This window comes from Lepidochelys olivacea (assembly GCF_965140295.1).
Source record: "Lepidochelys olivacea isolate rLepOli2 genome assembly, chromosome: 2".
Lineage (NCBI taxonomy): Eukaryota > Metazoa > Chordata > Testudines > Cheloniidae > Lepidochelys > Lepidochelys olivacea.
In genome coordinates this window covers 148,757,934-148,779,088 of record NC_140412.1, presented here as the reverse complement: position 1 = coordinate 148,779,088, position 21,155 = coordinate 148,757,934, and the positions used below count along the sequence as shown (strand labels likewise).

General features: G+C 42.9%; 1 protein-coding gene across 2 annotated transcripts in view; it reads left to right on the top strand.

Moving 5' to 3' along the window:
* CLPTM1L (CLPTM1 like) overlaps window positions 1–21,155 on the top strand; it is a 113,118-nt gene that overhangs the window by 7,720 nt on the left and 84,243 nt on the right. For both annotated transcript variants that reach the window (XM_084621800.1, XM_084621799.1), the window contains exons 2-5: window positions 3,304–3,404; window positions 5,453–5,642; window positions 9,350–9,495; window positions 14,297–14,375. In XM_084621800.1, the coding sequence (XP_084477926.1) occupies window positions 3,304–3,404; window positions 5,453–5,642; window positions 9,350–9,495; window positions 14,297–14,375 (516 nt within the window). The remainder of the gene's footprint in view (window positions 1–3,303; window positions 3,405–5,452; window positions 5,643–9,349; window positions 9,496–14,296; window positions 14,376–21,155) is intronic.

The window sequence follows — 21,155 nt, the reverse complement described above, 5'->3', positions numbered from 1 at the left end:
AACTGTTTTGGGGCAACTCCATATCTTAATGCATCAATTTTAGGTGTTAACCCACTTAATTTTGGTTTTTTACTTTGAATTTCTTTTTTATTCACTTCCCTGGGATTGAGTCGCAGCTCCTGTCTCCTAATGTGCTCTGTGAACTGTTCCATTTTTTCCTTCATTTGATTTACCAATTCAGTGAAAGTATTGTGTGCTACTTTTTCCATTTGTGCACTTACTTGTTCCATTCTGACAGGCACCAATCTAGGTCTCAGTTTAAGTTTAACAAGAACCTGGCTTTTATTATATGGTGGTGGTTGCAATGCAGCGGACTCAGTTTCATCTTTTAATTTTGCTAGGGCCACCTTTTTCCATTTCTGTCCCCATTTTTCAGGCACAGGGTAGCTACCTGAAGCCTGCTGTTTACCAAAAATATTTATAATAGTGGATGGCACGTGTATTTTTTGTAGGTTCCTTGCAGCTGGTTTCAATGTTTTATTCTGTTCTTGTGATGGCTGTCTTTGGGCTGCTTGCCATCCTGCAAGGTGGGTGGGAGCATTCCAGGGCTGTGTAGCTTCTTTTGATTTTTTTTGTAACTCCTTCCTTGTTACTGTTACTTGTCCTACCAATTTTGAGGCATGTTGTCTTAACCATTTAGCGGCCATGGTTATAGTTTGCAATACTTTACATTTTAAGGAAGATAACAAATCACTCCAACAGCAAACAAAAAACAAAGGCAAGAAAAAATCCAGGTGGAAATTAATTCTGGATCGGACCATAAACTCATTTAGCTAATCATCAAATACCATGGGGGGAAGTAAAACCATACAGTCGTGGACCTGCCACAGAACTTAATACCTGGGGAGAATTGTAAATTCACAGTGACAAGATAAACCCCAGCATAAGACAATTTTTATAACTTATGCTGACACTGACATTATCACTGTAGATCAAAGGGATGGCACAATGGCATAAAAGGTGAACTATGTCGCAGAGTCTTTAGAGGCTTACGGGTCTCAGGGCAGACGGGTTAAGTGTCTGTCTGCGTCCCCTCATCCCGGATTTTGCAATCCCACTTCTAACACCCTGCAGAGATGAAGGAAGAAGGAGGCATGCTTCGGGGACCTAATTCACCCCGGGATGTATGCTACTTCCCACCACCCAACACAGATGTAATGAGGTTAAGTGGTGTCCATATAAAATAAGCAAGAACTACTATTTAATTTTTATGTCCAATTGTTAGTTGTTCGTATAATTGAGGCCTATTTATTTTCAGTAGCCAATTAGATCTTGATTGTGGTAATTTGGGGTTAATAAGTACACAGGAGTCAGCAGATACTGCTATCTGGTAGCAGTGTGTCCTGACCACAAGCGTAAGCTTTATTTTTGCAAGGCTTACATTTTGAAGTATATGGAAGTTTGAGGCCCAACGTTTGCAATTTTTTTATTTCGTTCAAGCTTGACAAGACCGTTGTTCAATTTATTCACAAGATGATAACTTCATTTGCTACAAAGCCCTCATTCATTCCTTGAGCATAGTCCAACCTGTGTACAGAATGAGAAAAGGGTTCTGGGGAGTCAGTGTGGCCTTATGCTTAGAGCACTGGACTTGTATTCAGGAAACCCATGTTCTCTTTCTCTCTCTGCACTTGGCTTGTTGGGTGACCTTGGACAAGTCACTTCAGCTCTCTGTGGCTCAGTTTCCCCCTCAGTAAATATGGATAATGTTACTGGCATCCTTTGTAAAGTGCTTTGAAAGCTATTGATGAAAAGTAATATATTAGAGCTGGGTATTAGTCTTATTCTTCTATAGAAAGAGTAGCATGTGATCATGTGATTTAAGATTGTATCATAGTGCATACACAAGCACAGGGGGACTGAATTAAAGATGCACAGGCAACATTAATTCTGGCATTTCTTAAATTTAGTGTGTTTAATTTTGCAACCTTCTTTTTCTTTAAATGTGTTTTGTTGTTTCCCAATTTTTTAAAAAAGCAATCTAGGAAAAAAAAATCAGATGGAACCATGGAGCCCAGAAGGGTTGGAACCTTTAGATCTACAGCACAGACCTCTAACACTTGACTAATGGAGTAACTGTTAGCTGTAGTAGGCTCTATATTTCACCTGTAGCAGCAGTAAGTGGTGCACAGCCTGATAATTCACCTGATTTAATGTGAAATGCCTTTCAATTTGGGGGAGAAGGCATCTGTCTGGTCTTCCCAGAGGACTGCCCCTCGGCCTGTGGTTTTCAAACTGCGGGTCGCAACCCAGTACTTGGTCGTGAAATGTAAGGCACTGGGTCGCGGCAGCTCTGGTCAGCTCCGCCAAAAGGGCCGTTAAGAGTCCATTGCCGGTGCTGGCCGGCTAAGGCAGGCTAGTCTCTACCTGTTCTGACACCATGCTGCGCCCCGGAAGTTTCCATTGGCTGTTTCTGGGGTGCGGTCTGCGATGCCAGGACAGACAGGAAGACTGCCTTAGCACCGCCACTGACCAGGAGTCGCCTGAGGTAAGCCCGTGCCCAAATCCCCTGCCCCAGCCCTGAACCCCCACAAACCTAGAGCCCTGCACCCCAAACCCCTCATCCACACCCCAGAGCCTGCACTCCCAGCCCAGAGCCCTGACCCCCTCCCACACCCCAACCCCCTGCCCTAGCCATGAGCCCCCCAAAACACAGAGCCCCTTCCTGCACTCCAGACCCCTCATCCCTGGCCCCACCCCATAGCCTGCACTCCCAGCTCAGAGCCCTGACCCCCTCCTGCATCCCAAACCCCTGCTCCAGCCTTGAGCCCCTCAAGAGCCCCTCCTACACTGAAACCCCTCATCCCCAGCTCCTCTGTGTTGTGGGTTTCTTCAACTGGGTCTCCAGAAAAAAAGTTTGAAAACAACTGCCCTAGGCCCTATGCATCGGTCCATCTTAGCAGTTTTTCTTGCTAATAGGATCCCTCTTTAAAAGGTGACAGTATTTGTTTTTGTCACCTTAAAAAAAAAAAACTTCCAAAGAGTTGTTAATGTTTTATTGTATGGTATGTATTCAATTTCTAGCCTCTCTTCCCCACAGATATTTTGCTGGTATTCTTGTATTATTCCTGAAATGATCAGTGGTGGTCAAGTCATATGTATTTTTATTTGGAAATGTTTTATAATTTATTTTTCTCAGTGGATCAGGTCTCTTCCCTTCTTTATTTTCCTGTGATGATGATTATGCCACCTGATATGGGCGAACTTAGGACAGCTTTGTTAGAGAGATGGAACATGCCCTTACTAGCATGGAACAAACAGTTCTTTGTCCATGCACTGATTGTTTTATCCTTTTTATTTCAGTTAAGTGTATACACTACCACACGGTCAAACATTGGTGCTGAGAATAATATAGATCTGATATTGAATGTGGAGGATTTTGATATTGAGTCCAGATTTGAAAGGTAAAGTATTATTATTATGAAGTTCTTTAGCATTCCTACAAAATTATTGTATCTAATAGGTATGTGATGCATGTTAGTGCCAGTAAATTAAGGTAGATCTACCATACAACACAGTGTTTTCACTCTGTTTGGATTTTCCACTATCAAAGCTAAGGCAGTGTACAACATATAGAAATTCAAGCTTTATTTAAAAGAAAATAATAGTAAATAAAAGTTTTAATTTTAAGTCTGTCAAAATGTCAGGCCTTATTGCAAATTTAGTCTAAAGTTGAGAATGAAGTGCTGCTGTACTGGAAATACATGTACTTCAAACAATGTTGTATCAATGGCAGTTTGAAACTCATCTTGTTTTTGACTGTATATTAGTTTTTCATTTTTATAATACCGTAATATTTTATAATCTCTTGACATCTCCAATTCATTTAAAAATAAAGGGAAACAAAGAAATATAATCCACTCTGGCCCCACTGATGGGCTTCATGTATTGGTTTTATTTATTTTGCCTTTATTACAGTCTGGGAACCTTGTAGCCTAGTCTCCTGCTCTGGACCTCAAGTTTTACCAACTTTAATGTCTCTTTAACTATACTGTGCAGATTCAGTGGTCTATAATGTACCAAATGTTTAAGGTACTTGGATAGTTTGGATTGTGCTGCCAGTATTTAAAACAACTGTTTCCAGCAACTTAAGTAAATATTTTACAAGATGCCTTAAAGTATAGCTCTGCTCTGAATAGTGACTAAAATTGAAATGCAAATCCAGGTATGTCCTTCGATAACTTCTGTATCATATCTGTTCAGTTTACATGTCAGGTGACTTTGCAATAGCTGGTGTTTCAAACTTTGCCTAGAATCTGAAAGTCAAGCTATGTTTTTAGCTTGCACATCACCAACTTACTTTTCCATGTCTGTGTTAGCTCTGCATTTCTAACAGAGTAATATAAACTAATTCTTTGTTGCTGAAGTACAGGTAAGACTCTGTATACTTATGAGGGAACGTCAATGAACTAGGAAGATGTCTTTTTTATTCCAGAGCAGAATCACGCTTTTATGACTTAAAATGTTATGAATTTTTTATATTTAAATTTTCTAGAACTATGTTAATATTCCACTTCAAATCATTAGTTTAAAAGAACCTATTTCACTTTTTAATTAAAAAAACAAAAACAAAAAAACTGCAAACACCCTACCATTTTGCAGGCTGTCTATATCAGATTCTGCTAGGTTTTCAATTTTTTTTCTTGTAACTCCGCTAATTGGAAAGCCTATCTCTCTGGTCATATTATGCTTCAGCTCAGATGGGTAGTAAATATGTTTCCTTTACTGTGGTGTAACTTGGTTCTGTGGTCCATAGAAGTGTTCAGTGCAGAGCTAGTCTCCGGTAGAATTAACAGAAATACAGCTGGGACTATGTAATCCAAGATAAAGCAAGAATAGCTTTTCTGCATTTAAACACACTGATATTACTATTACTCTGAGTTGAAAGCTTCATTGTCTGACACTGACAAAGTTACAGAAATATTTAAAATTCGTTCTCGGGGAATCTGAAGAAGTGAGATAGAATAGCTTGACAATACATTGAATTGTTTAGAACTTCAAATTAGTTCGTAATTCGCTGTCACTTTTTATAATGATTATGTTGTGTGGCACTTTAAGCCATACAACTTCAGTAGTAATTGGGAGTAATTTTATAGCAAAATTTTATAGCTTGTCAAAGAAAAGAAAAATTAAGCATTCACAGCTCATACAAAATGAAAACGTGCTTTTTCTTGCTACGCTCTTTCCAGAGTTCTGTGTTTGTAATTTACCATGGTTGAAGAGGAATTTCATTGTCACTAAGTACTTGCCAACAGATAAGTTAGTGATTTAAACTGAATACATTTTGCTGAAGATTTGTTTGTTACATGATGATGAAATTCATTTTTTTTGGTTCACCCTTTCTAAATACTTTTTTAAAGCAAGTTCTAATATAGCATTTAAAAGTTACAGGAACTCTGTATTTATAATTGACATCACTATGCTATTTTATAATTTGTATTTTGTATTTTAGAACAGTCAATGTATCTGTACCAAAGAAAACTCGAAATAATGGCACACTCTATGCATACATATTTCTTCATCATGCTGGCATTTTACCTTGGCACGATGGCAAACAGGTGCATATAGTAAGTCCTCTGACAACATACATGGTCCCTAAACCAGAAGAAGTTAATCTTATCACTGGAGAATCCACCACCCAGGTAGGCTTTTTTCCTTGATGGTAAAAAGGCATACAAAGAGTATGTGAAAACATCTTTCTTATCATGTCAAGATAGACATAAAGTAGGTTTCTTAAACGAAAAAAAACTAAATAAAATATCAAATGACTTTTTAAAATAGTAAGGGCAGGTGCGGGGTAACATGTATGAACTAGAAAATATTATTTAGGTCAGTCAGAGAGGAGTGGGCAGAAGAAGGAGGGCTGATCAGAGCAGAAGGGACTCAAAAGGGCGGAGGATGGATCTAGTTGACATCAGCAATACAGGTAACACCTTTGGACATTGTTAATCAGCTTGACGACTGGGGGAATGGGGTGTCACAAAAAGCAATTAGGGATTGTAAGACTTTGAAAATTTTATTACAGTCTAAAAGCAAAGAAAATCTCGCTCCCTCACTCCTCACACACCTTTACCTTTCAAGATCAAGTATTTTTTGAAAGATTGAGAGTGTTCAAATTGTATAGGCTTATTCTTAAAATTGGATTTTTTTACTTTTGTAGTAAATGTAAGGGGGTGATTGTGCAAATTTGATTGTGAATAAGGGGTCGCCAATGTGAAAAGTTTGAGAAACTCTGCCATAGGATGAGAGTTCTCAACTTGGTTGCAAATAGATTCGTGGTGATTGTAAATGCCTTTCCTTTTTTCCTTTCTCTGTGAACGGGGACAGGGGAATCCTGAAACTGTTTACCGTAACATGAGGTCACGGTATAGATACGGTTAAGAACCACTGCTTTAGCAGAAGGAACTGGAACGGAGGAGCAGAACTTTGCTGATCCTCTTTTTGAATGTCAGTGCTCTGATTAGAAATGTGTGGGGAGTGGAGAGATTAGGCCTGGGTGTTTTCAGCTACAGTCAAGTAGTTCAAAGGCAGTTATTTTTGCCAGAAAGCAAGTAACACAGTTGAATTTTCAAACTAAGCCAAAGTAAGCTGTATAGCAATACTTACTGTAAATTTAACAGCTGTTTCTGTATATCACATCTGATTTTAAGAGGGATACCGAAATTTGCATCGGCAAATGAGTTTAATCTACTATTATACTTTGTAGTAGATTCAAAAGTTTGACACTTAGCTTAATCCTGATTTAAAATTCAAATCATGTTTACTGATCATATAAAGTTTTGAATAGTTTGCAGGCTGGAAAGAGCCTTTTAATCTTAAATCAAACTGAACTGAAATGTTATAGAGGCACTTACAAGATCTGTAAGGAAGAGTCTCAGAAAGCTAGGTTTATTACTATGCTTGCTGGCAGAACCATGAATGAGTTGGTGTAAATGAGATTTGTGAAGTGTTGGAAATATCATTCTCTTTAATGTGGAAGACTTGGAATCTGGTACAGTGGGAGACATCACATAGGAACTAAAAATACCTTCAGAAGTTGTGGGGATTAAGGCTGAATTCATCAAATTAGAACTGGCTGGCCTGATTGTAGATGGTTTTAGCAGTGAATATGGGCTGTTCTAATTGCGTACAGGGTTACTTTAGGCAAGATACTCCCCATGTTGTTGTTGTGAACCTTGCCAGCTATAACCAAGGAGAACGTCACTGTAATTTTGAAAAATATTTTCAAATTTTACTGGGTAAATCCACAAAACAAGTTCTTACTGATACCTTCAAGCTATTTGGACATATGTACCATATGAGAGGGAGCCTGCCTTAACCCAGCTGCACTGCCAACCGGACTTCTAATGGCCCGGTTGGCGGTGCTGACTAGAGCTGCCAGGGTCCCTTTTTGACCAGGTATTCCAGTCAAAAACCGGATGCCTGGCAATCCTAGCCAGCTCCTGCATGGGTAGCTTCTCTGGCGTGGCTGTACTATCCCCAGCCCTGGCCACTGGGGTGGGCACCAGGCTCACCAGCAGCTGTCCCTGGTTGAGTAATGTGTGCAAGCAGCTCGCACACCTCCGGGCAAGAGATGCAGAGCGCTGCATGGAAGGGACTCCTGTCCAAGAGCGTGCAAGCCAGTTGCACACAGTAGTGCAACAGGGAACAGCTGCTGGTTAGCCTTGTGGCCGCCCTAGAGAGCAGAGCTATGGGCAGTACAGCCACGCTCAAGGAGCTGCTGGTGTGGGATGCTGGTTCCTGGGAGCAGCAACCTGTGATGCTGATGCTTTCACTACCATGATTCCCAGTAGAGCCCTGCAGCTCCGCGGATACCGGTTTATAGCTACTCTTCGCCCCCTCCCCTGCCCGCCGCTAGCACCACTTTGCCCCGTCCCCCAGTGGTGGCCCTCTGCTGCTCGCACTGGAGAGGCATGAGTGGCCGGTGGGGAGGGACTTCAGGGAAGAGGCAGAGTGAGGGCAGTGCCTCAGGGGAAGAGGAACAGTGCAGATGGGGCCACGGCCCAAGCACCCTTTCAGCGGCAGTGCTGTAAAGGTGGCAGGCCAGCACGCCCCCAAAGGGAGGAGTGCAATATCCTGTTTGGGGAGGCTTAGCCTCCCCTGGCCTATTATACCTGCCGTCCATGTTCAACCGCCTGAGTTATTGTTCTTAAGGAAAAAGGACAGGCATATTTTGTGGGTACAGTGTGTTTCATGATGGACTTAAAATGCACTTGTGATTGAAGTCCTTTTTGAACAGGGAGTCTTTGCAAAAGCTAAAATATACCATACTGAAACTTACAGCATGAAAGACAATCCTGGCCATTATGTTAAAAAAAAACAAACAAACAAACAACCCCTACACTTGGCGATGGTGTGTTTGAACTTCTGGGTCAGGCCAGAAAGCAATACATCTTTTAAGGATGTATTGATTTTGGTGGGAATTTGTTTTGACCTGTAGCATTGCATTAGCAGCCATGTGAATTTTGCACAATGAACTTCATCTAAGCAATTCCACACGTGTAGCAAAGCAAAATCCAGAACTTGATTCAGATGTTAGTGACCTAGCCAAAGTGTAGACTCTTTCCAGCTCCGTTAGTCTGCTGTTCACGGGCTTGAAAGTGGGCCAAGAAGAAAACAAATCGTAGCAAGTATTCCACAACAAAAAAAGAAAGCATTAATGGAGGAAGGACTGAGAGTCTTGCATAATGATCCAAAGCAAAACGAGTGGAATGGCAACTGTATCTCTTTAATTTACTTGAGAGAATGAAAAATCAGCCGGAATATTGGTTATCTTTTTTGTGGGGAGCGGGGGACACACACACCCAGTTCTGAAGTCTTAGTTGCTTGTTAACAAGTGATCAGATTTTTTTCTTTCCTAATGGAAGCTGAGATCTTTTTACAAATATCACATGAATGTGGTGTTGAGACAGCACAAACTCAGTGCAAGTAGTGTTACCCCCACGATCCTTATATAGAGCAAGCAGATGTCAGTGTTCTGGCTGTTTCAAATGGGGCATGGAGAGTAATCAGAAAGTCAGTTTTTTTAATTAACTTTTTTCTGAACTGGCTTCAAATTTTTAAAAGTTTATCTTGAATCAGAGTTGTACAGTATTTCCTCTTTTCTAAGCATATATGTTTTTCAGTTTTAGTTTCAAATAGCAATAGGCACAGGATTCATTCCAGCACAGTTAGAAAAATATTGATATGATGTCTGGTCCAAGCTGAACTAATGCTAATTTTCCACATGTTCATGTTTCTGGTGTAGCTAATTGTAATCCAGGGTTCAAGTGACTTTTATTGTTTTTTTTTTCCTAAAATTTGCATTTAATGTGTACAGCATTATTCTTATTTCCTTTTTATTTAAAAGCAAATAGAAGCAGAAAAGAAACAGACCAATGCCTTAGATGAACCTGTCTCACACTGGAGGTCAAGGTTGACTCTAAATGTTATGGTGGAAGATTTTGTTTTTGATGGATCCTCTCTCCCTGCTGATGTTCACCGATACATGAAGATGTAAGTTTACAAAGATTTTGTTTTGTTAGACTTAGAGATATTCAGTTTATAGGACTAATTTCTCCTTTTAAATAACCTCTGAGTGAAACATTAAAGTTGTATAGTTTAAAATCACAGAACTCATTGTTGGGAAATGGATATTTTAACATCAGACTTAAACTTCAGCAATCACAATGAGCAATATTTAAATAGTAGTAGCCCTTGCACTTTGACCCAAGATTGCACCACATCTTAATTTTGGCCCCCTTGTGCTTATGTATGATATATTCTTTAATTGCATGATCACATCCTGTTTCCATAGAAACATATCTCATTCAGTGCAAAGATTAAACAATTGTGATGGTTTTCAGGGGTTTCACCTCCAGCAAGAGAGAGTCTTGTGTACGGTGATGGGCTGTCATTGGCGGACCACCACCAGCCTTTCAGCCACTCAAGCACGCTCCTGTGAGCTATGCTAACAATACATGCACTCCAATACCTCAGTCCCTTTGAACAGCTCCAGCCTCAAGACTGGCTACTCACAGAAATCCCAAATCCTCTGCTCCCAAAGGTGTAGTGTATCCCAGTTTTCCTTTAAATCACTGCTCCTGTAAAATCACATAGGACTCATGAACAATTAAATAAACCTTCTGTTGTTTGATTATAAGAAAGAAAAGAATTTCTATTTGTTTCCATCACCTTCTCATTTCTAGTAGTTACAATATAAAACAAAATCATAAAAGGGGGTCAATGTTTATTAATAGTTTCCTTTCCTATCTAATAAAGTAGGTCCCTCCACCCCACTGCACAATTCAGTCTATTGCAGTGGTGGCTGGCTTCACAGGAGCCAGGGTCCAATTTTTCATGAGAACATCCCTGCTCTCAAGATGTCTCCTCAGTGAATGGAGACACAGTGCTTCCCCCCCTCCCCCCCACTCTCTGTTATTCTGAAGCAATCTCTTGTATTTATTCATAGGTAGTGTGATTCCCTGACTGTTGTAATGTTCCTTTTTTATCTCCAAGTGATTTTGATTGTTTGCATTTGTCTCGGATAGTTTTCTATTGAAAGTCTTGGATGGAGCAAGGCTAGACCATTGATCCTTGTATCTCATCACCAGCTAAGCAGGACAGAGTGACTGTGAATTCCCTCCTGTTTGAATGGGCCATCACCAAGAAATGTCCCCTGGTGACTCACTTCCATTCAGAGTCCATAAAGCATAATTTTAACATAATTATACTATTCCTTATTTGTTACCCGTATGTACATATTGCAATGATTATAAATCTGTGCAAGTTATGAGCTTTCTGTAGCTTTCTTATATGCTGTTCTTCATGGATAAATATCTTGCAAGACCTGTATAGTGTAGTGAGTTAGTCAAGTTTTAGTCAGTTGTTTGTCACTAGGTTTTTGTGTCAGAACAATACACAGGGCATGAGTCAGGAATGTTAGCATGTGATTGTATAGTTAAAATTGGATCATAATTTCTACAACGGGGCAGAATTAAGGTTGCACAGAAACCATTTGGCATTTAATGCCCTGAAAGGTTAACATTATCAATCTAATTCTTTACTTATACAGCTCCTCTCAAAACAAAATATTCATAATTTTAAAAAATAAAATGTCTCATATGGTAGATTTTTGCATGCTCAGGCATTTTCTCTGCACCTTTGTGCTACATCTGTTTTGAGATGGGAAGATAATAAATGAGTGTTCCTTAAATGTGCTGTTGATTTATGATTGTAACATGCTGCTGGGGATATCCAGAGCTGTGAGCACTATATAAACTCTCTGCCTCAGGAAGAGTTAGCTTTGCTAGCAACAAGACTGGTCAGCTGCCTGCCACAGTAATCCGTCTTCCTCACCAGAAAACTTCTTAAGGCTCTCCCATCCCAAACCATCGGGTTGCCAGGTGTCTGGTTTTTGACTGGACTGTCCAGTCAGATGTACTGACCTGACATCAAGTCTGGTTACTATGTGTGGGTGGGGGTGAGGTGGTGCGTCATCAACCTGGGCCAGCCCCTGCTCAGCTGGGGCCACCTCCTGTCTGCATCTTGTGAACAGGCAGGCAGCAGGCTCCACGTCAAACTGCAGCTCCAGCCCCACAGCAGAGGGAGGTGGAGAGGGTCAAGTGACAAGGAAGGGGGAGGAGGAGAGGAGCGAGTGGGGGATAAGGCCTCGAGGGAAAAGGCAGGGCAGGGATGGTACCCTTGGGGGAAGAAGTGGAGCGGGCGGGGAGGCCTCAGGGGGAAGAGGTGGGGCAGAGAGGTCTGGTTTTCAAAAATTAGAAGGTAGCAATCTGTGCGCTCCAGCCCCCAGTCTCCTGAGAGATGTTTCTCTGCAGTGCACAGCTGCTACCATGGTGCATTCACAGAGGGTAATTAAAATTTGCTGCTCTGTTGGTCAGTACATCAGAGCTTATTAATTTAGTTAAATACACCCTTCACTTCAAACAGATCACTAATTGGTTTATACTAAAAGTAAAACAAGTTTATTAACACGGGCATAGATCGGGTGTTACTAAGTAAAAGGGATAAAGGTAGAAATGGTTACAAGAAAATAAAAGTGGAAACGCACATCTAAAAGTCTAAAACTTAGTCTAGCAAGATAGTCTTTGTCCCAGGTAGTTTCTTTTACCCACAGTCTCCTTTCCAGCTTTTTTTATTGGTAGTCGTGGCCAGGACCCATCACAGAGATCAAATTGCTTGGTTTCTTTGTCTCCTAAGGTGAAAGATTAAGATGGAGGTTCTTTCTGTTCCTTATATCCCTAAAGGGATTGCCTTGATCTTACAAGTCAGAAAGGCTTCCTGGAAATTGTTTCGTGTCTCTCTCTAGGGTTCAGGAGCCATGCTAATTCTCTGTCTTTTGAGTTAAGGGCCAGGTTAACCCTCCTGGTTTAGCTTGATGGCTTTATTTATTGCTAATATGTAAATTGAGGTAAACCCACATTCCTTTGTCTGAGCCAGACCGGTTTATCGCCTTTACCTAAGCTCAGCTGGTCTGACATTAAACAAGTTTCTGTAACATTGTACAGAGAATTCCTATCTTCACATACAATGTTAACACATGCATTTTACAATAATATTAGTACCCAGCCTTCATATGGTACTTCAGAAAGCATATTTTGTACAAATATTGCAATAATGTGTTGGTGTGAATGCAGGGATGCTTGGGTCACAATGATGCATTATAATTTCAGTTATTTTTAGTAAGATTATATTCAGAAACAAATACCCTGTGGTCTTTGTGACTGCCGTTGTGCACTGAGCTGTGGTTTTGCACCAGAATATCTTTAAAATTGTCCCTACCATCAGTGTGAGAATAATCTGAAGTGCTGCATAAAATTGTTTCCTATTGAAAAAAGTGCCATTGAGGCTGTGTCACCAATTGAAAGGTGGAAGATGTTTTATTATGGCTATTTCCTCAGATAGTTCAGTTTCAATCTGGTGGGAGGGAAACAATGATCTGGAGTCAACTGTCTCTTCTAGAAGAAGGCAACTATGTCCTTGGTCTTACAGATGCTTAAAATCTACATAAATTACAAGTGCAGGATAGTTCTTCGTTGGGTATCAGCAGCATCCATTCAATGTACTAAAGAGTCAAGATGGTCTTGGGGTTAGGTCAATAGATGGGGACTCCAGAGTTTTAGATTCTATTCCCAACTCTGCCTTTGGCTTCCTGTGTGACTGGGGTACGTCACTTGGGCCTGGTTCTGTCACTCATACTTTGAATAGTGCTCTATTCCGCAAGTACTCCCATTGTGTTCAGTGTAGCTGTATTTACTCTGGCAAAGTTTGGACAGGCATGGGTCCACTACTACAATTCTACTGGCAATGGTGGAAGCTGTAGTCTTGACATGGTACTGGGTTTTTTACCACCATGTCATCTAGACCTTCTCTGTTTAGATGACCATGTAGTAAATAGGCCTGTGCCTTGTGTATGGTTTGTCTCCCACTATTACTTATGCCAGTGGAGCTGCCCCAGTGACTAATTATACATGCAATTTTTCCTAGTGTTTAGAAGGCATAGGGACTTCACCAATATTTGTGATTTATAGTGTAGTTGTAGCTGTGTTGGTCCCAGGATATTAGAGAGACAAGGTAAGCAATAGCTTTTATTGGACCCACTTCTGTTGTTGAAAAAGACAAGGTTTTGAGCTACACAGAGCTCTTATTTTGACCTGAAGAAGACCTCTGTGTAGCTCAAAACTTTCTCTCTTACCAATAGAAAGTCCAGTAAAAGGTATTACCTCATCCACCTTTTCTCTCTGTTAAAGGTATTCAAATTCTGTGGTGAGGAGTGCTGTGAAAAACTATGAAACCAGTGCAATTAGACAAACTTATTTTTTTACAATCAAGTACATTTCAAATATGGGTAATCCCCAGTCTCTTATTACTGGGATGCAGTTTCTTGTCTTCACCAGACATTGTAATGTCTGGTGATCACTTCTGCATGCTGTAGTTACCTCACTACCAATTTCAAATGTTAGTTTTACCCACCTTTTGTTTCTTTCGTTCTCTATCCTTTATATAGCATATGTATCTTGAACTCTTCACTTATCCTGTCTTTCTGTATTGCTAACCTTGAAGTTGAAACTACAAAAAGTGAACTGAAAAGGATGAATTCTCATTTGCACCAAATATACTACTCTGATAGGGCAAAGGGGTCCAGTATGGAAATTTTCATGACACACATTAAAGTTAAATATGTGTGAAACTATATATAATTGATTCCAGAAATTTATCTTTTTTGTGCACTAATATGATTAGAAAATTTTTTTTTGTGGACTAATGTAATCATAAAATCCATGTTTGAACATCATAGGGTTCAGTTGGGGAAGACTGTGCATTACCTTCCAATATTATTTATTGATCAGCTAAGCAACAGAGTGAAAGATTTAATGGTGAGTAACAACATGCCTTTTCACTAAATTTTGAACTACAGTTTTATGGAAATCTCTGGTACTGCTGTAATTGTTTGTTCTTGTTTCCATTACAGCAGCCCACCTCACAGAAATTCACAGTGGACACAGCTAATATGTTGCTAATCTAATATTCAGATTGGATTTTGATTAAATGCCCAAAAAGTTCATTAATGCAGAATTAAGGGTGTTCTTTCAGAATGTGGTAATTGGCTAAACCAGAAAAACTCCGAGTTAAGATACACACTGGTTACCAGGCTGGCTGCATCTCCTGCTTTGAGCAGGGGGTTGGACTAGATGACCTCCTGAGGTCTCTTCCAACCCTAATCTTCTATGATTCCTGGTCTCTTTGAGCACCTTCAGTAGGTCTCAAGCCTGTAGCTGGTGCCTCTGATTTAGGGTGGAATTACATGACCCTTCCATTCTCAGACCAGGCCCTTCGTTGCAGTCACCTGGTACTAACCACGGTTACCTTAGTAGGTCTAATTTAGGGTATGTCTACACTACGAAATTAGGTCGAATTTATAGAAGTCAGTTTTGTAGAAAGCATTTTCATACAGTTGATTGTGTGTGTTCCCACACAAATGCTCTAAGTGCACGTAGTCGGCGGAGTGTGTCCACGGTACTGAGGCAACTTGCAACTTCCGGAGCGTTGCACTGTGGATGGCTATCCCACAGTTACCGCAGTCTCCGCCGTCCATTTGAATTCTGGGTACAAATCCCATTGCCTGATGGGGCTAAAACATTGTCGCGGGTGGTTCTGGGTACATATTGTCGGGCCCCCGTTCCCTCCCTCACTCCCTCCGTGAAAGCAAGGGCAGGCAATCGTTTTGCACCTTTTTTCTTGAGTTACCTGTGCAGCCGCCATACCATGGCAAGCATGGAGCCCGCTCAGCTTACCGTCACCGTATGTCTCCTGAGTGCTGGCAGACCTGGTACTGCATTGCTACACAGCAGCAGTTAATTGCCTTTTGGCAGCAGACAGTGCAATATGACTGGTAGCCGTCATCGACGTAGTCCTGGGTGCTCTTTTAATTGGGCGCCTGGGCAAACATGGGAGTGACTCAGCCAGGTCATTTCTCTCTTAAGTTTCATCTCGTGGCGGTTCAGTCCTACCGGCAGTGCACTGTCTTTTAATCTCCAGCCAGCAGAAGACGATGGCTAGTCGTCATAATGCACTGTCTTCTGCCGAGCACCCAGGAGATGATGATGGCTAGCGGTCGTACTGCACAGTCTGCTGCCAGCAAGATGTGTAAAGATAGATGAAGTGGCTCAAAACAAGAAATAGACCAGATTTGTTTTGTATTCATTTTCTCCTCCCTTTCTCCTTCCCTCTGTGAAATAAATGGCTTGCTAAACCCAGTTTTGAGTTCTATCCTTGAGGTTTTGAATTCTATCCTCGAGGGGGCCATTCAGTTTCTCGCAAAGGCACCCCCTTTGTTGTTTTTAATTCCCTGTAAGCCAACCCTGTAAGCCATGTCGTCAGTCGTCCCTCCCTCCGTCAGGGCAACGGCAGACAATCGTTCCGCACCTTTTTTCTGTGCAGACGCCATACCACGGCAAGTATGAAGCCCGCTCAGATCACTTTGGCAATTAGGAGCACATTAAACACCACACGCATTATCCAGCAGTATATGCAGCACCAGAACCTGGCAAAGCGATACCGGGCGAGGAGGCAACGTCAACGCGGTCACGTGAGTGATCAGTACATGGACACAGACATCTCTCAAAGCATGGGCCTGGCAATGTGGGCATCATGGTGCTAATGGGGCAGGTTCATGCCGTGGAACACCGATTCTGAGCCCAGGAAACGAGCACAGACTGGTGGGACCGCATAGTGTTGCAGGTCTGGGACGATTCCCAGTGGCTGCGAAACTTTCACATGCGTAAGGGCACTTTCATGGAACTTTGTGACTTGCTTTCCCCTGCCCTGAAGCACAAGAATACCAAGATGAGAGCAGCCCTCACAGTTGAGAAGCTAGTGGCAATAGCCCTGTGAAAGCTTGCGACGCCAGACAGCTACCGGACAGTCGGGAATCAATTTGGAGTGGGCAAATCTATTGTGGGGGTTGCTGTGATGCACGTAGCCAACGCAATCAAAGATCTGCTGATATCAAGGGTAGTGACTCTGGGAAATGTGCAGGTCGTAGTGGATGGCTTTGCTGCAATGGGATTCCCTAACTGTGGTGGGGCGATAGACAGAACCCATATCCCTATCTTGGCACCGGAGCACCAAGCCGGCGAGTACATAAACCGCAAGGGGTACTTTTCAATGGTGCTACAAGCACTGGTGGATCACAAGGGATGTTTCACCAACATCAGCTGGTGGGAAAGGTACATGATGCTCGCATCTTCAGGAACTCTGGTCTGTTTCAAAAGCTGCAAGAAGGGACTTTATTCCCAGACCAGAAAATGACTGTTGGGGATGTTGAAATGCCTATAGTTATCCTTGGGGACGCAGCCTACCCCTTAATGCCATGACTCATGAAGCCATACATAGGCAGCCTGGACAGTAGTCAGGAGCTGTTCAACTATAGGCTGGGCAAGTGCAGAATGGTGGTAGAATGTGCATTTGGATGTTTAAAAGTGCGCTGGTGCAGTTTACTGACTTGGTTTGACCTCAGCGAAACCAATATTCCCACTGTTATTACTGCTTGCTGTGCTCTCCATAATGTCTGTGAGAGTAAAGGGGAGACGTTTATGGCGGGGTGGGAGGTTGAGGCAAATCGCCTGGCTGCTGGTTTCGCACAGCCAGACACCAGGGCAGTTAGAGTACAGGAGGGCACGGTGCGCATCAGAGAAGCTTTGAAAACCAGTTTCATGACTGGCCAGGCTACGGTGTGAAAGTTCTGTTTGTTTCTCCTTGATGAAACCCCCCGCCCCTTGGTTCACTCTACTTCCCTGTAAGCTAACCATCCTCCCCTCCTCCCTTCAGTCACCACTTGCAGAGGCAATAAAGTCATTGTTGCTTCACATTCATGCATTCTTTACTCATTCATCACACAAATAGGGGGATAACTACCAATGTAGCCCAGGAGGGGTGGTGGAGGAGAGAAGCACCAGGAGGGGTGGTGGAGGAGGGAAGGACAAGGCCACACAGCACTTTAAAAGTTTAAAACTTATTGAATGCCAGCCTTCTGTTGCTTGGGCAATCCTCTGGGGTGGAGTGGCCGGAGGGCCCCCCACTGCGTTCTTGGGCGTCTGGGTGAGGAGGCTATGGAACTTGGAGAGGAGGGCGGTTGGTTACACAGGGGCTGTAGCGGCGATCTGTGCTCCTGCTGCCTTTCCTGCAGTTCAACCATATGCTGGAGCATATTGGTTTGATCCTCCAGCAGCCTCAGCATTGAATCCTGCCTCCTCTCACCACGCTGCCGCCACCTTTCAGCTTCAGCCCTCTCTTCAGCCCGCCACCTCTCCTCCTGGTCATATTGTGCTTTCCTGCGCTCTGACGTTGTCTGCCTCCACACGTTCGTCTGTGCTATGTCAGTGTGGGAGGACAGTATGAGCTCAGAGAACATTTCATCACGAGTGTGTTTTTTTCGCCTTCTAATCTTCACTAGCCTCTGGGAAGGAGAAGATCCTGTGATCCTTGAAACACATGCATCTGGTGGAGAAAAAAAAGAGGCAGTGGTATTTAAAAAGACACATTTTCTAGAACAATGGATACACTCTTTCACGGTAAACCTTACTGTTAACATTACATAGTTCATGTGCTTTCATTCCAAGGTCGTATTTTGCCTCCCCTCACCCCTCCCCATGGCTAACAGCGGGGAACATTTCTGTTCAGCCAGAGACAAACAGCCCAGCAGGAACGGGCACCTCTCAATGTCCCCTTAAGAAAAGCACCCTATTTCAACCAGGTGACCATGAATGATATCACTCTCCTGAGGATAACACAGAGATATAAAGAACGGATGTTGTTTGAATGCCAGCAAACATGCGCTGCAATGCTTTGTTCTACAATGATTCCCGAGTACGTGCTACTGGCCTGGTGTGGTAAAGTGTCCTACCATGGTGGACGGAATAAGGCTGCCCTCCCCAGAAACCTTTTGCAAAGGCTTTGGGAGTACATCCAGGAGAGCCGCAAATGCCAGGGCAAATTAATCATTATACATGGTTTAAAAGCAAGCATGTTTAGTATTTTAAAAGGTACACTCACCAGAGGTCCCTTCTCTGCCTGGCGGGTCCGGGAGGCAGCCTTGAGTGGGTTCGGGGGGGACTGCCTCCAGGTCCAGGGTGAGAAACAGTTCCTGGCTGTCGGGGAAAACCAGTTTCTCCGCTTGCTTGCTGTGAGCTATCTACAACTTCATCATCTTCCTCGTCCCCAAAACCTGCTTCTGTGTTGCCTCCATCTCCATTGAAGGAGTCAAACAACACGGCTGGGGTAGTGGTGGCTGAACCCCCTAAAATGGCATGCAGCTCATCATAGAAGCGGCATATTTGGGGCTCTGACTCGGAGTGGCCGTTTGCCTCTCTGGTTTTCTGGTAGGCTTGCCTCAGCTCCTTCAGTTTCACGCGGCACTGCTTCGGGTCCCTGTTATGGCCTCTGTCCTTCATGCCCTGGGAGATTTTGACAAATGTTTTGGCATTTCGAAAACTGGAACGGAGTTCTGATAGCACGGATTCCTCTCCTCATACAGCGATCAGATCCCGTACCTCCCGTTCGGGCCATGCTGGAGCTCTTTTGCGATTCTGGGACTCCATCATGGTCATTTCTGCTGATGAGCTCTGGCCAGCGTGGCAAGCTGCAGGTGACCATGCAAACAGGAAATTGAAATTCAAAAGTTTGCGGGCCTTTTCCTGTCTACCTGGCCAGTGCATCTGAGTTGAGAGTGCTGTCCAGAGTGGTCATGATAGAGCACTCTGGGATAGCTCCCGGAGGCCAGTACTATCTAATTGCGTCCACAGTACCCCAAATTCGAGCCGGCAAGGCCAATTTAAGCGCTAATCCACTTGTCAGGGGTGGAGTAAAAGGAAATCGATTTTAAGAGCCCTTTAAGTCGAAGAAAAGGGCTTCATCGTGTGGACGGGTGGAGGTTTACATCGATTTAACGCTGCTAAATTCGACTTAAACTCCTAGTGTAGACCAGGCCTCAGGCTCAGACCCTGTTGTTCTGTTTTCTCCGGAAGCAGTGACAGTGGTAATCTGTGACCAAACAGCCTCCTTAGAGAAGATTTATTTAGAACAACAGTATTTCAGAGAAAAACAGGTATGAAAACAACATAGGCTAGACATATGTCTATTTTGCTAGGTATCTTCTTATATTCCAGGTTAGGATCCAGGCAGGTCTATAGACCTCGGAGACCGCTAGGGTCTGACTGCGAGTTAAGGGAATGGACTATTCCAAACTGTTTCTTACCTTTGCTTCAGGGAGAGTCCCCTTTTAAAAGCTGTTCAATCTTTTTGATCTCCAAGTTCCCAGCCCGGCAAAACAAGGTTGCATATTCCTTAAATCTGCTGTCTTTGCACATTCTTTCAAGTGTCCACAGGGGTGTTCTTATCATTTTCATGTTCTTTCCATAGCTCTCTATTAAGCTACATCAGTGCGTTCATACAGGAAAGTCTTAACACAGTAACTTCCTCTCATTAACCAGGTCATGTATAGTATTCATAAAATTATTACATTTCTGTATTCTTAGTTTACATAGCAATTCCACGAATGCTGTAAGTTTGTCCACTGTTCAGATTTCTGGAAAGGCATGAGGCAGCTCTGGACAAGCTTAACTCTGCACTGACAAATTCTTGGGCATTTAATTTCTTTGGGGTTGGTTTTTTTAAATAACTTTTTGGCACTCTTATGTACTGCAGCCCAACCCTTCCCGTTCACTTTCTCTGACTCCTTGCAGTGATTACCTTGTATGCAGAATGCATTGCCCATACATCATCTCTTTCTTCCCCCATTTCTGTGCCTGTTCTGCACACCTGATTCTTCCTTCTCTCAATGTTGGCAGGGGTCCCAAAGGTTGAAGAGCTGAGGAGCGAATGCAAGAACTAAAATGGAGTCAGTGGGAGAGCTTTTAGAAGAGGGGACCAACATGGTGGTTGTGGATGATGATGGGGAGGCTTTGCCTCTGTCCTCCCAAAAACCCAGCTTTTCAACTCTGATCCCTACTTCCCATCCTGCTATTCCCTACACTGTTCTAATACACTCTTAGATAGCCCTTCTCTGCTCCAACCCCCCATATTTCCTCCAATTGCTCAGACTACCACCACTGCTTCAACATCTCATCCATTCTTTCTATCATGTCTATGGCTCCGACCACCTGCATTATGCCTGCTGCTCTGAGCTACTACCACCACACACTGGCTTCACCTTCTTCCTTGCCACTCCTTGTCCCTGGTAAGCTTGGAGGGGCTATGAGGTGGTAGGAAGGTGGCACTGGTGGAACTGTAAGGAATGCATTCATCAGCAGGAGACAAGGAGGGGCAAGAGAGTGGAGATAGAGATTTGGGAAGGACCTCTGTGTCTAAAGTACAGGGAAGAGGCTCTATACATCCATCTGCAGTATAGCACACTCAAGAGGTATGAAGGGGCCCAGGTGCTCTTAAATGAATGAGAACACCCCATGGAGATGAATACAGCCTGAAATGATAGTTCTGAGAGGTGTGAATTGCTTCATCTATCTCAGTGAGTTGTCTCGTCTCTCCCACCGCAGGTGCTTAATATCATAACTAGCAGATGGGGTGGGGGAAGAGGCTCAGGACCCTCAGAATGAAGGTTCAAATGGGGGGTTAGGGAGAGGGTCACAGGGCCCCCAGAT